We start from the raw sequence: 16,671 nt of genomic DNA, 5'->3' as shown, positions 1-16,671 counted from the left end.
TTTGCTTTTTTTCATTTTTAGACATTTATATTACTCAAGTTTTTTTCTTTTTTTTTAATTTATATACGTTTGCGCTATTATTCCCTTGTAACAAAAAAAAAAAAATTTCCCACAGTTTCTACTATAATTAAAAGTATAAATAAATTAAAGAGCTTTTTCCTGAAGCTGTTGAAAAAGAGAAATATTGTATATTATAATAATAATAATAATTGATCTACGAAAGCTATCGATCATCTTCAATATTGATTCAATTTTCAAATGTAAAGTTTTTCCAACCACAAAAGCAAAAAAAAAAAAAGAATAATCTTATCGATTTGTCTATATTCTCGGTTTCAAGTTCCTTTTTCATCTGACATCTCAGACTCCATATTAAACCCATTGTGAGTAGACTACTCGAGTGAATAAAGCTTGGTGGATTTCAAGCCGAAGTACCATTCCACAGAAACAGCATTCGCTTCCGAACAATAGAATATCTGGCACTTCTTATTATTATCACATTAATATATTCCACAATGACAGTTTTGTAATGATAATTTACAAGTTCTTCCATTGATAATTTATTTTTTACAATAGACATTGTAAGTTAAATTTTCAACATTAAAAAATATCATGAATTTTGTAAAAGATGTTTTATTCATTAAAATATATAATTTAAAAACAAATTTTTATATCATTAGACATCATTTAAGTTTAATGAAGGCGTGGCTTAAAAATTTTTCGCCTACATAAAGTTTTTGTCACGCCTACTTAGGTGTGGTTTATACTTTTGCCTGCCTTGTGGGCGTGGTTAAAATTTTTGCCACCTACAAAAGATTTTAATATTTATTCACCACGCCTATTTAGGGTGTGGTTTATAATTTATCCGCCTGAGTGGGCGTGGCTTAGAATTTCCCCTCCTATGAAAAATTTATCTACTCCACGCCCACAGGGCGTGGTTTACAATTTTCCCTCCTACGAGAAAAATTTTTCTATTTATTACCACGCCTACTTTGGGTGTGGCTTGTAATTTACTACCCTTGGGGGCGTGGCTTAGAATTTATGTTCCTACAAAAGGTTTTTATAGTTTTCGCCACGCCTACTTAGGGCGTGAATAACGTCACGCCTAGATAGTAGGCGTGGCTTGCAATTTTTAGTCTTAAACGTGTTTCGATAGTTTCTGTAACTGCTATTTAGGATGTATCTTACGATTTTTGTTGTAGGAGTGGTTTTAAAAAGGGCGTGGTTTATATTTGACACGCCTAAAAAATGTTTTTTTTGGTTTTTTTAGACGCCTGCAAAAAAAACAGGCTACCTGCAAAAGTATTTTCATAATAACTTCTTGTAATTATAATTGAAAAATAGAAAATGAATGTAAGTGTAAATTATAATTTAATTCTCTATATAGTATTTGAGCGGCATTCATTTGAGATTGTAAAGGGAAATGAAGCCTTTGATAGTATGAAGCTTAAACATATTTAAAACGAAAACAATGCGCTATAAGATTAATTTTGAAATCTGTAATTAGAGTTTCACTCTCTCAGTGTATATATATAGCGCTCTCTCTTTCTTTACGTTTGAGAAGTTTCTTAAGTAAATTTATCTTCAAAGATTATTGACTTAATGAAACTTTATAATGTCTCTTGAATCTACATAATCCCACATAAGTTGTATAAAATTAACATTTCAAAAAAAAAAAAAAATTATTTTAATATTCGAAATGTTGAAAAAAATTGGTTTAATTAATTTTTCTTTATATTGAGTATTAATTTTTATTTTTAGTTTGACAATTTTTTTTAAACGAAAATAATTTTTTTTTTTTGAAAATAATTTTACCGTTTTTCTCATCTGATACGAATTAAATGATATATTGGGGTAAAAAACACGTGACTAGCTCTTTGATGTGGAATATTTCGCTTTCAGGTTAACGGAGGCACATCGAAATGCCATCAGAGCAATCAGAAAGATCAAATACTTCGTGGCCCGTAGAAAGTTCCAACAAGCTCGCAAGCCCTACGATGTGCGGGATGTAATCGAGCAGTACAGCCAAGGACACCTCAACATGATGGTGCGAATAAAGGTGGGCACATTGTTCTCTTTATCAGTTAAATCGCACACATATCTATTTATTGATCCTAATATTTCTATATTCGATAGAGAGAGAAAAAAAAGAAAAACTATGAGAACTAAACATCACTATTTATTTTATTTTTATTTTATTCCCTATATATTCACTTCCTGAATTTAATTTTCACTCATATTTTCACTTTCACCCAAAAAAGATTATAATTTTCTCCCACATTTTCATATTCACTTCTAGTGGTTAAAAATTATTAAAATTGAGAGTGAAAATTAGAATCAGTGAAAGTGAAATTACATAATCGATCCCCTGATGTCAGATTTTTTATTCTACGACCCCTCCCTCCCCCCCAAAAAAAACCCCAATTACTTTCTTTCATCAAAATCATAAAAAAAAATCAATTTTTTTTAAAGATGCATTCCTTTTAAATGTCAAAGGCACAAATTACGATTTATGGGACGTGAAAAAGTGTGATGTGAGAAAAGTTGCGCAATCGATCACCGCAGCTTTGACATTTATAATGAATATACTTAATTTTTTTATTTATTTTTCTCAAAAAAGAAAAAAATTGAAAAATAATATTAATCCTGACGTGAGTTTTTTTTACGATATACATATATTAAAAATTCCATTTTAATTAATATTATGGTAATAATATTACGCGAATATTGATTTTTAGCGTAGTTCAGTCAAAAAAAAAAAAAAAAAAAAACAATATTCAATAATAATGAGTTTGATATGTGAAAAATATTCACACGATTGACAGTCTAATTGATAGAATTATTCATTTCCTTTTAAATTCACTTGTCTCAAAGGATTTTAATTTTTTTTTTTATTCTGTCAAACACAATATTCTAAAACAATGTGATAATAAAAAGTGCAGTTCCCCTTTTTCGTTGGCATTTTAATTAAAACCACTATACTCGTTTCAATTTGAATTTTTTTTTTTCACCTTCAAAGACTAAATTCGAGGAAATACTGTAGGTGAATAAACACTACTGATTTTAGAGAATTTGCCTCTATTGCTGTATTGATGATCAGTTATATGGTTTTTCTATTTTTTTCGCAACCCATTCACCATTTATAGAATATTCGAAATTATTTAAACAATTTCTATTAACAAAGTATAAATGGTTATTTAAGAAATATCAAATAGTTATTTCAATTTTGATAGAAAGAATTGGTAATATAGGTTAAACAATTTTTATTATTCTATTTAACAAGATTCAGTCAGCTTTTACTCTCCTTAGGGGCGTGGATAAAAATTTCTCCGCCTACAGTTTTTAGATTTTTTAAATAACGCCTACTTAGGGCGTGGCTTATAGTTTCTCCTCCTACAAAAAGTTTAAGTACTTATTACCACGCCTATTTTGGGTGTGACTTACCATTTTTCCGCCTAAAAAAGGCGTCAACAACTTTTTTCAACGCCTTAGAAGGGCGTGGCTTATATTTTCCCCGCCTACAAAAGGCTTTACTGGCTCTTGTGACGCCTATTAAAGGCGTGATTTATAATATCCCCACCTCCGAACTCTTATTGCCACGCCCACTTCGGGTGTGGCTTACAATTACTCCGCCTACAGAAGGCGTCAACAATTTTTGCAACGCCTAATTAGGGCGTGGCTTATAATTGACATATTTTATTGTAGGCGGAAATATTATTTGTGAGGCCTACGTAGGGCGTGACTTATATTTCTGCGGCCTATAGTAGAATTTGTTATTATTTATGAGTTTTGAAATTAATTTTTTGTAGTTCGTTATTTGTTGTAAAACATTATTTAATTTTAATTTTAAAAATAACAGTTTAGTTTTCATTAATGTGGTTTAAATTACAAAGAGATTTGTTTTTTCTTCTGGCTTTGAAAATTCTCTGTCATGTTTCAATTTTACCACTGAAAGTTGCCTTTGGCAACGATCGATATCTATTGTTACAAAGTTGTAACTATTTTCCAGTGTTTGTGTGTGAGTGCGTTTTCGAAACAGTCGTGCAATAAAATTCAAAGGAACAATGGACTTGTCAAAGTGCCACCCGTTTGAATAACAAAATGGCTAATCAAACCTATGGGCACTTATATCGTGTATGTATGTGTGTATAAAAAAATTAAATCATTAATCGGGTTGAAAAAATTCTGGTAAAATTTTTAATCTACGTACTAGTAACAGTTTAGCTTTTATGGAGTTTTCTTTTTTTTCTCTTTCTCTTTCTCCTTTTTTTTTTTTTTGATTAAAATATTCGATGAATCGTATTTCTTGGTGATATTACAATATCAGTGAAGCAAAATGAGCAATATATATATATATTGATTTTTAATTCTGTTTGACCGTAATATTTAATTACAAAAAGCATTATTAATTTTCGAAATTATTATGTTAATTGGAGACTTGTGTGCTTGTGAGCAATAATTATATTTGACTAATTATAAACGTAAATTATGCTTACGAGTTTCAAATAACTTTATCCATTATTAAAATAACTCGACGGTAATTGTTATTTGAATTTTGGTAAAGTTCATTAATTAGTGCCGAGGATAATAATGGATGTTTTATTTAAAAAAAAAACAAACAAACAAAGCACGAGATTTTGAAGATTAGTGATTTTTTTCTTCGACCTAGTGTATTTCTATCATCTCTATGTTTAATTCAATGGTACTTTTCTATATCTATATATATATATATATAGATGTATGTGTATGTGTGTGAACACTCCTCTAGATTAAATATTTCAATAAATGATTTGGATAATGTGAAAATCAATGCTTGGGATTTTCGCAGGAGTTGCAGAGGAGGTTGGATCAAACCCTGGGTAAACCAGGAAGCTACCTGGCAGGCATCGACCGCGCAGGCAACGTAAAGCCCATGACGATTGGCGCACGTCTTTACCGCGTGGAGCAGCAGGTAAAAAATTTTTTTTATTCTCATATCAATATAAATTTTTTTTTTTCCTTTTTTTCACCTTCACATCCCGATGAAAATGGTAAAATAATAAAAAAAAAAAAACTACGTTGAGGAAATAATGCAAAATCCATTAGCAACTGAAATTACTTACCAGGAAATAGATGTATTAAATTGAAAAACCATTTTAAAATTCTGAACAGATTGATTGTATTTATTTATTTTTTTTCACCCTTAAGCGTTAAAATTTTTGTAAAGTTAAATAGATATATATATATATATTTAAAACAATCGTCAAAAACAATGTTTTTTATTTTAAAATTCAAAATCGTGGATCCAATATAACGACTATATTTTTTGTATAATTATTTAATTTTGTAATTTGAAATATAATTTTTTTTTAAATTGATTTTTTTATTATTATTATTATTATTATTATGTCACTTTTGAATACTTTGATATATGTATTTCGCGGTTGCAATGTTGTATTTTCCTGGAAAAGAGCTTCAAATAATATATCAATTTTCCATTTCCAAAAGACTCACGAATACTCGATTAAGTTGGTAATCCTGACGCGCGGTTTTCTCTCGGTTGACATTAAATTTCCTGTATCCTATTCAACATTCATATATTGTCGTAAAAGTTTTGTCTTTCCTTGACGTCGACCTTATATATATATATATACGGATCAAGAACTTGACTGATCGGCTTAAAGCTTTGCAGAAAATGCGAGTCAAAAGAGAATTATTCCAAGAAGGTCTTATTTCACTATTCCAATCTACTCGCGCGCTAATCTAAGAAAATTAATTATCCATATAAAAACAAATATAGATATATACATCACATGTCTAGGTATAATAATAATAATAATATTTAAATAATAAATAAAAAAAAATACTTGGAAAATTAAAAAAAAAAAATTCTGTTTTTTTTTCAATTTCAGTTGGCGGTGATGGACAAAAAACTTGATCAACTTGTCCACGTGGTAAATGCACTGGCACAGAAATTACAAATTCCCTTGAGAAGCGTCGAGGATGATGTGTAACAAATAGCCCCCGCCGATTTTACGCTATCACCAAAACTTATTAAATGCTTTATTCCTTAATTAAAATAAGCGTAAACCAAAAAAAAAAAAATAAATAAGCAAAATATAAAAAGTGTTCAGCGGAAATCGGTGAAAATTCCACTTTTTTGAAGATCGAATTTGATTTTTCCATCTTCATATATCTACCCATATTCTTCTCCATTGATGACAAGACGAATGGATTTGCGATTAAAAATTCTCAAAATCGTAAACACAAGGTAAAAACATTTTTACATTCACTGAAAGAAAAAAAATATTTCAATTTCTCTCAATGAAATAATAAGTAAAATAAAATTAAAAAATATAAACTAAATATTACAGTATAACTTGCAAAAAAAGAATAAAAATAAATATACAAATATTTTTCTACGTAATTAACATTTTTAATGAAGAGAGGTTTAAAGTTTCGCAACTAAATAGAAGTAGCTAGATATTTTCTGACCTACAAAAATTTTTAATAACTTTCTTAACGTCTACTAAAGGCATGGCTTATGATTTTCCCTCCTACAAAAAGATTTACATCGTTTTTCTAACGCCTACTAAGGGTTTGAATCATAATTCACCGTCTTGTGGGCGTGGCTTACAATATCCCCCGCGCACATACGGCTTTAATAATATTTAACGCTTACTTTAGGCGTGGCTTATAATTTATCCTTTTACAAAAATTTATTACCACGCCTATTTTTGGTGTGGCTTGCAATTGCCCCGCTTATAGAAGGCGTTAACAATTTTTACCACGCCTACTGAGGGCGTGGCTTATAATTTCTCCGCCCACAAAAAGTTTAGATGGTTATTATCACACCCTGTTCGGGTGTGACTTATAATGTGCTATCCTTGTAGGCGTGGCTTACAATTTACCCGCCTACTTCGTGGGAGTGACCTTTAATTTATCCGCCTACTGTGGGAGTGGCTTATTATTACACCACCTACAGTAGGCGTTAACAATTTTTGCAACGCCTACTAAGGGCGTGGATTATAATTTCCCCACCTAAGAAAACTTATTACCACGCCCAGTTTGGGTGTGGCTTACAATTATCCCTCCTACAGAAGGCGTCAACAATTTTTGTAACGCCTACTAAGGGCGTGGCTTATAATTTCCCCGCCTACAAAATGCTTTACCAGCTTTTGCAACGTCTATTAAGGACGTGGTTTATATTTTCCCCGCCTACTGATTGTGTAAAATTTCCTATTCTACGTTCCTAACAAAAGTAGGCAGAGTTTTTTCTACATTATAATCTTTTTTTTTTTACTCGTGACAAAACTTTAAATCTCTTTTACGAAAAAACTATTTGTTCTCTATTTTATTTATTTTACTAGCTATTACTTTTAATAAATTACAATGTAATTTAATGAAATATAGACTAAAAAAATTTTCGAGAAGAATAAAATCTCTTGGGGTAAATTTTATCTGTATTCAATTGTGTGTGTCTCTGTCTCTCTAACTCATTTAGGAAAGTGGCCTTCACCCGATTACTGTTGAATATCATACAGTGCTATGCGGAAAGAGGATGAAAATGTGAGAGTTTATGCATCGATTGAGCGGCGTAGTGCGACGACGGCAACTTTTCAAAGGAACGAGGCAAATTTCTTCGAATAAATTCGCGACCAATGCAAGTAACTGAGACAATTTTTCCGTTATAGATGAAGAGAGTTATCTTCTTAAACAAAAAAAAAACTCGTAAAATTATTATTATTATTATTGATGCTATTAAATTATTCAGTGAATTTTTTTTTACTAATATGAAATGAGTAATTTGACGAAAGTATAATATATATATATATATATATATATATATATGTTTTATTTGAGATCGTGGAATAATTTAATAATATCATTATAATGATATTGTGATTAGTGAAAGTGGCTCAAAATATGTTTGCAATTGAGTTTTGTTGAGGGGGGTGGGATTGGGGTAGGTGGGCTATAATGTTAATGAAATCCGACAAAGATAGAAGAAACGAAAAAAAAAATAACTTCTTCAGCTCATTGTCCTTACAAAACTGATATTGATAAGACATATCTTCGATTTAAGTATCGTTTCTTATACGAAATAGGTAAATATCGGATACAAGCGGATTAACAAAGTTCATATATCTATTTTTTTCTAATTAAGACGCCTGTCAAACAAAAAAAAAATAAACAGGTAACGAAGCTATACGCACAGAAAAGTCACAAAATGACGCAAAGATAAAGATTTCACGAAATTCTTAAAATTAAAAAAAAAGATACATTGACAATTTTTTTATTTCTAATTTTAATTTTTATCCTTTTCTTTTTTTTGTGTAAAAAGAAAAAAATAAAATTATAAAATAAAAATATATTAAAAAAATTGTTAATGAAAAATTTGTGAAATCTGTGTATAAATGATCTTTGCGTCATCTGCACAAAAAAACAGAAAAAAAAAAATTTTTAATGGATCAGATTCACAGCTTCGTAAGTTTGCACCAATAAAATAATTTCACCTCGTGTTCGTTCCAAGAAGAATCGAGTCGAAAAAAAATTTATCACCGAATGAATCAATGAAGGATATAAAAAAAATGAGTCAATCGTATTAAGTAAATGATCGGTTTAGCGTTGTGCAAAAAATATTAATTAAAAAAAAATACGTCACGTTAACGCTAGTCCGGTCTTCTAAATTTATACTTACTAATAAAAAAAAAAATATTAATTAATCTTAATTCTAGATGTAAATTTATCTCGCTATAAGTATCGTAAAATTAGTCTTCGATACACCAAAGAATCGCAGTAATAAATTATGATAATTATAAGAATTTTAGTATAATATAAAGTCACACTGTAAATATTAATTATAAAATTATATTAATTGAAAATAAGCAAAACCAAAAAAAAAAAACAAAACAAAACGTTAATTCGAAATAAGCACCGATTATCGCTCGATCTTATAAATACACTATATACATATTAATATATGTATAATATATAAATATATATATTTTATACTAAAAAAAAAAAATAAGTATGAAAAACGTCGCCGATACGATATTATTTTCTCCGAATCGATTGCACGCAATTTTTATATAAATAAAAAAAATAAATAAATACGAACTTAATTTATCCGGATTATGCTTTAAAAAATTTTCGATCGATATAATTGAAAAAAAAATTTTTCCTAATTAATAATTATTCTCCCAAAAAATTAATAATTATATTTTGATTTGATCGATTATTTATCATTTTAAGAGGTAATAATTTTAGAATATATTTTGTTTTTTTACATTTGTCATAAAAAAATTAGTGAACAAAACAATTTTTTATTTATTTAATTGACATTTTGAAAAATTCCTAGAAAAAAAATGTAAATATTAGTATAGAAAGGCGCAATAATTAATTAATTTAATTAATCAATCAATTAATTTAATTCATCAAACATTTATGAATTAAAGTATTAATTAATTAATTACGTTACTAATTAATTATTTATAAGGTTGGTTAATTAATGACAATGCCAATAAATGAATTCTAATTAATAATATCGTTAATTAATTAAACCGCCTAATCAATTAATTCAATTCGCTAATTAATATACTAGTCGATTAAATTATCTCTCCTTCGTTTAAAAAAAAATCTCTTAATGGTATTTTTAATATTACCCAATAATAAAAATAATAATAATAATAATAGGAATAATAATTAATCAAATATTTATTGCAAATAAGAGTAGGGTCCAATGTAATTGCAAACCGGATTAAAGAGATCTAAAGTTTTTGATGATTCCGCACTTTTCTTGAAAAATTAAAAAAAAAAAAAACTATTTCACCCGTAGTTTTTGAATTAATTTTTTTTTTCAAATCTTTACTAATTTCAATAAAAATAATTTGAATTTTTTTCATTAATTTATCTTTAAAAGAAATATTAAACCGTTTAACGAAGATATTGAATGTTTATTTATTTTTTTATTAGAAAAAGAAAATGTGCGTTTATATAGAACAATAGAACATGCATTAGTGCCTGTTACCCTCGTTATTATGTCTCATGTCTAATGACTTAACGATAATAGGAAGTAAAGTCATGATATAATCAATATCATCAATTAGAGCAGTGCCAGCTTATAACAAAGGAAGCGACATTAATGATGCCTTTTAGTGCATTTGATAACACCGTTTATATTATAGATTCAATTTGCGCGCTTTTTTGATTCAAAAAAAAGTTCTTTAATTACTTATTAATCATTTCTTTGTTTAAAATTTTTTATTAAAAATTGCTTATTTTTAAAATTTTTTACTTTATACGATAGAAATTGGGCGGAGCTTCTTCTATATTGTAACATTAGAGGAGTAGTTACCTTGTAGTGGGTGGAGCTAATTATATATTGCAACAAAGTGGGAGGAGTTTCCTTTTAGTGGGTGGAACCTCTTTTATAATACAAAAATGTGGAAGGGGTTTCATTACAGTGGGAGGAGCCTATTCTATACTGCAACAATATGGGAGGAGTTTTCCTCAGTGGGTGGAGCTTCTTCTATATTGTAACAGTAGGGGAGGAGTTTTACACTCAATGGGCGGAGCATCTTCTATATTGCAACAATATGGGAGGAATTTCTCCCTCAGTGGGCGGAGCGTCTTCTATATTGTAACAGTAGGGGAGGAGTCATCTTATAGTGGGTGGAGCTAATTCTATATTGTAACAAAGTGGGAGAAGTTTACTTTTAGTGGGCGGAACCTCTTTTATATTACAACAATGTGGGAGTGGTTTCATTACAGTTGTTGTATATTTCAACAATATGGGAGGAGTTTTCCTCAGTGGGCGGAGCTTCTTCTATATTGTAACAGTAGGGGAGGAGTTTTACTCTCAATGGGCGGAGCTTTTTCTATATTGCAACAGGGGAGGAATTTCTTTTTAGTAAGCGGTGTTTTCAATCTATAAATTAGAAAATGAAGGCGGAACTTCCTGTTTTATTTTTCAATTGTTATATTTCCGAAATTTTATACACTGAACAAATTGACAATCATGGTTAAAAATTAGTAATCAACAATATTGTTATTCTAATAATAATAATCATTAAAGTGGAACTAGTGAGCTATTCTAAATCCTTATTATTAAATGCTTGAATGAAGAATGTTGCGCGCATGACACGCAAAGAGTGGGGATAGCGTGCGAGGACCAATCAGAGAGCTTTATTCACATAGTGCGCGCGCAACAAAAGTCGAGCGGGGTGGGAAAGTTAAAAAAAAAACAATCCACTAACACTAGTTCAGCCTCTACTAATCATTCTACTGACCATTCCAAATGTGCTTTTACCAAAAAAAAACAACAATCTCTTATTTGTATGAAGATTTTTATAAACAAAAAAAAATTATGAACTCTAATTTTGACAATTACTATAATAAAAAATAATAATTTTACTGCAAAATAGTGACAATTTAAACATCGTTAATAATAATAATAATAACAACAACGTAACCAAGGGACGAAGTTAAAAAATAGAAAACAAGAAGCGTATAGAAAAAAATGTACTAAAAATTTCAATAATTAAATTATTAGTGCTTCAGGTAGTAAATATAATTTTTTTTTTAAAATATAATCTAAAGTTATTATTTTAATTAAATAATAATTTATTATAATTTCTAACGGGGAGGAAAAAAAATCAATTTCTTTTTTTAACACACTAGAAAAGATATTGTGTGGAATCGTTAGACGTAAATTTTTTGATCAGAATGATCTCAAAAAATAAAAGAAACAAGATCTCAGAGCAAGTAGTGTTCGCGAATCGGCCGAAAATGTGCATAATACAAATTTCTATCATTCTAGAAATAATGATAAAAATTCAATTGATTATACACACGCTTAATTAAATATGTATACTTTTTACATATATATTATACATATATAGAAAGTAGGCATCGCTGTATATTTACCAAAATAAAAAAAATAAATAGATTTTAGCTCATGTACATTGCTTCGAATTAGTATATTTAAAAAATTTAAATAAACAAAAAAAAATATATTAAATCGTTAGCGAATGATTTTTAAAAAATTCAATATAAATATATACATATAATAACGTGAAAAAGAATTGAAAAAAAAAATTAATAAAATATAAAACTAGACAAAACGAATCTTTTTAGACTTTACGAGTTAATCTTATTGCCATCCATGGCTTAGAATGTGATATTATCACGTGACCTAAATTTGCAGACAAAGGTCAATAATAAAACTTTATATATCTATTGGTCTAAAAAAAAATCACATGATTGCCTCTCGCATGAATTTTTAAAACAATTTTTCCACCTTATTATAATTTGGTAGAAATTTCGTCGATTTAGTATACTCATCTTTCGCTGAAATATAAATCTTTTTCATCAAACACATTTTCTACCTCCAGAGTCAATCCTCTCAAAGTTTTTTTTTTTTTTCATAGTAAATAATCAAATTTTTCGCCTCTTTTCTGCTGAATTTTTTTTTTTTTTTTATTTAGATTGTCAATTTTTCCAACATAAACGACCAAAGGCAGCATTTCTTCCGTCAATAAACTTTTAACTACAAAAATAATATACAAATTTCGAATTTTCAAAAAAAAATAAAATAAATGGGTCCAAAACTCGTAAAAATTTTAACCAAATTATTTCGATGAAATTTTTGAAAAACAAGAAACAGCATAAAAAAATTAATTACATATATATAAATATCAAGTAAGGTACTGCATTGATTTTCAATAATGAAGCGTTGAGATTTTCTTGAAATTGTTAATTTTCCAACTAAAGTTGATTAGGAAGTTATCGGCTAAATCGACTCACACACTGATTGAATCAATAATTTCTTGATTTACAAATACCCGAGGCATTTATTATTATCTATCAGTTTCATTTGATAGCTCTTCAAATATCACGTTTAATTTCAATTTCCTGATTTTAATTTTGATTTTTTTTTCTTTTTTTATGTGATAAATTTCATAAATTGACATAAATACAAAAAAAAATGAACACCAAAATAATTTAGAACTCATTTTTTCTGAAAAACAAAATTTTAAAAATTTATAAATTCGAGAACAATTTTTTATTATTATAAATCCATAATGGTCCGAATATAGAGTTTTTCATGTTTTTTTTACGATTTAAACGAAACTCTATGTTTTTTTCATATAATGGACGGAGCATCTCCCTCCGTGTGGGTGGAGCTTTCCCCTCCCATTCTGTAATTTGAATAAAGTGGGCGGAGCTTCTTCATGTCCAGAAAGCAGTGGGTGGAATTGTCCTTCCTTTTTGTACAAAATGGGCGGAGTTTTCCATCCCACTCTATGATATAGATAAAAAAGGGGCGGAGCTTATTTCCATGTTCAAAACAGAGTGGGCGGAGACTGCCCCTTTCAGTCTATATTTACAATAATATGGGAGGATCTTCTGCCTCTTTGTTCAAAACAGTGGGCGGAGTCTAAAGTGGGAGGAGCTTCCCGTCCTTAGAGATTAAAAAGGGGCGGAGCTTGTCCCATTTGGGCGGAGTTTCTCCTCCTACTATATACTAAAATTAATGTGGGCGGTGCTTATATTCATGTTTAGAAAAAGGGGGTGGAGCTTTTCTCTTACAATGGTAATTTCGCATAATGTGGGCGGAGTTTCATCTCACATTCTATACTTATGTGGGCGGAGCATCCGCCTACATGGGCAAAAAGTGGGATGAATTCCCCTCTCATTTTAATAATAGTGGGAGAAGCTTTTAGTTTAGAACGCAAGTGGGAGGGGTTTCTCCTCCTAATCTTTCCCTTTTCTTTCTGCATGAATCTTTTTCTGCATTTTTCGGACGTGATCAAATTATTATTAATCTTTATAAAAAAAAATGGTTTTTTCTAATTTACCTTGAATTGTAAAACAATGAGGGATGACTATCACATTAGAACGCTTTATAAATTTACTGTTATTTATATCTGGAAATAAATTTTTCCACGCTACTTCGCTCGTACCTTTTTACTTACAATTAGTTGTTATTTATAATTAAACAAAGGAACCAAAATTTCTGTTGCAAATTCTCTAACTCCGATTAAAAAAAAAAAAAAAAAATTCTTTTTTTTTGCAAATTTATTCGGACCAATTATATTGTTCAAGAAAGACAAGTTTATATTTAAAATAATTAAAAATTCTCGAAACAATAATCAATGCTTATTGTGGTAATAAAAAATTTCTACGTAGAAATTAAACTTTTTGACAAAAAAAAATACTTTACTATATACATACAATTTTCCCGCGTCTATTGAAAGAAAAATTAAATATGTTTTTATTTTCTTTTTTTGAATTTTTCAATGAATAAAAACAAAAATAAAATGACATATTAAAACCCTAACAATTTAATCATATCACCGTAGATGCCTAAAAACTATATAGTTATCTTCTAATAAGCAGAAAAATACTGTCAACGTTAATTTTCTGATGACTTTGAAAGTATTCATGTTTCTTTTTATCACACTGACAAAGTCATCATGAATCCAAAACTATCTCTGTTTTCTCATTAACTATTATATATATATATTATACACTGTACATTATCAACTTTAATTATAGGATCGACTATTAAAGCTATATTATTATATTAATAATTCTATTTATGACGATACTCTATTTGTAAAAAAAAAAATAATAATAATAATGAAAAAGAGATTGTAATAACACTATTTCGCTGATTATTCAGAATCATTGCCAATAATGAAATTTCGTTTATAAAAAAAATTTTATTGACTAAATATTATAAAAAAAAAAATATCACAATAATTGTTTATCATATCAATTTTTGAAACTGAGTATTTATAATATTTCGCTGTAAAATTAATTTGATTACAATTAATTAAATAAATAAAAAAAATATAAATTAAAATTAAATGAAAAATTAATAATTTTGACAATGATTCTGTATATGACAACAAAAATATATTAGGCACTACCACGAACTATATAGAAAATGAAGATGTGAATGATTTGCGAGGTATAAAAAAAATTATATAAAAGAAATTTGAATGTATGTGTGATTTTTAGAATTTTAATAGCTCCCAATATGCGATCATCCGTTGCCTCTAAAAACGTTTCTCAAACTTTCACATTTGTAAAATTCACATCGATAATAAAAAAAAATAATATAATGAAAAAAAAAAGATCTGACAAAAAAAACCCATTCACAAAAAAGTTTGCGCAGAAAAATTTTAACTTCGACCTAACCTATAAATTAAAATTTTCCCGCGCAAAAATTGATTTTAACGCTTTTGTCAGCTCTATACTAACTACTATTACTATAATAATAATAATAAAAAAAAATTCTCCAAGGCAAAGATTGTTTGCAAGTGTCCTTCCAATCATATATATATATATTATACAATTAATGTGGTAGTGCTCCCTCGATGATGGGTTTACGACACTTTTATTAATTAATTATTATAGACAATTAGTAATTTAAATCGCATAGCCAAACTGGGAGCATCACTTTCTTTTTGTGGTCCATCCACCTTTGCCGAAACGGTACAAAAACAAAAAAAATATTTATATATATACACTCACAATCAGCCACAATCTTATATTATGTCCTTAAACGAAAAAGAAAACAAGCAACAAAAAAAAAATAAACATTTTTTAAAGAGACTTATTTGTAGTCTCTGGATCGAGGATGGACCAAAGCATATATAATATTTATTGTGATGATGCGAGAAATAGTATCATTTAAACTATGAGAGAGAGAGTGTGTGTGTGTGTGTGTGTGTGTGTGTGTGTGTGTGTGTGTGTGTGATAGCGCGCGCGAGTGAAAGAGAAGCATGTGCATCTTATACAAAATGCATCCTGTCAAATATTGTACATTCGTGACTCGTTCTTTTATCATAAATGCTATATTATAAATATATACAGAAATACTATTATGAGATATTATATATATATATATAGTTAAAGATTAAAAAAAAATTAAATATACCACATCTGCTATTCTCTGGAAGGTGGTTTTATTCTACCCATGCATTCTTTATTTTTTTATTTAAAATTTAAGCATAATTTTTAATTAAAAAAAAAATAAATACAATTTTATATTTAAGATTAAAAAAAAAAATTTAAGTTAAAAATAGAAAAATGTAGAAAATTCTACATTATTTAAAAAAAAGTTAAAACATTTTTATTTTGTATATAAAAATTAAAATTATTTAACTGTGAAATGTCACTTATAAATAAAAAATTAAAAAGTATTTCAAAAAAAATAAAAATTACAATAATTGAGATTTAAACTAAAAATTATGCTTTCCGTTAGAAAAAAATTTTAGTTTCGAATTATTATGGGATCGAGAAAATTATTCATCACAATAGCATGAAAACCTTTTTAATTTGGAAACCCTTTTAGTTTCCTTCGAAATTTATAATTTCGAATTATTATGAGATCAATGTAAAAACTTATTCATCATCATAGCATGAAATTAATTTTAATTTGGTCCCTTCTGCTTTATTATTCTCCGCTCGATCTGAAACACAAGAAATTGAAATTTAAAATAAAAAATTGGTCAGGTACGAATTACACTCGCTTACCTAGGGTTCACGATTATTTAAATTTGAATATTTAAATATAATATTTCAAAAGGGTTAGCTATATTTTTCGAGCAATTTTCAAAAAAATTCAATTTTTCTTAGGCAGACTATTTTATTGCAATTTCTTGCACAAAATACACCTAA

At 28.2% G+C, this 16,671-nt stretch overlaps 1 protein-coding gene across 5 annotated transcripts in view; it reads left to right on the top strand.

Annotated features, from left to right (window-relative positions):
* Window positions 1-15,949, top strand: part of LOC127280460 (potassium voltage-gated channel subfamily KQT member 1-like) — a 55,679-nt gene extending 39,730 nt beyond the window's left edge. For all 5 annotated transcript variants that reach the window (XM_051303449.1, XM_051303448.1, XM_051303447.1 and 2 more), the window contains 4 exons: window positions 1,900-2,056; window positions 4,826-4,948; window positions 5,889-6,247; window positions 7,481-15,949. In XM_051303449.1, coding sequence (XP_051159406.1) covers window positions 1,900-2,056; window positions 4,826-4,948; window positions 5,889-5,990 — 382 coding nt within the window. In that variant the 3' untranslated portion in view covers window positions 5,991-6,247; window positions 7,481-15,949. The remainder of the gene's footprint in view (window positions 1-1,899; window positions 2,057-4,825; window positions 4,949-5,888; window positions 6,248-7,480) is intronic.
* Window positions 15,950-16,671: the final 722 nt, after the last annotated feature.

The sequence above is a fragment of the Leptopilina boulardi genome, unplaced genomic scaffold, assembly GCF_019393585.1.
Source record: "Leptopilina boulardi isolate dan_hultmark-lab unplaced genomic scaffold, ZJU_Lbou_2.1 LbouV2_248, whole genome shotgun sequence".
Taxonomy (NCBI): Eukaryota; Metazoa; Arthropoda; class Insecta; order Hymenoptera; family Figitidae; genus Leptopilina; species Leptopilina boulardi.
Note: the sequence above shows the minus strand (reverse complement) of the source record. Positions and strands in the feature narration are given on the sequence as shown.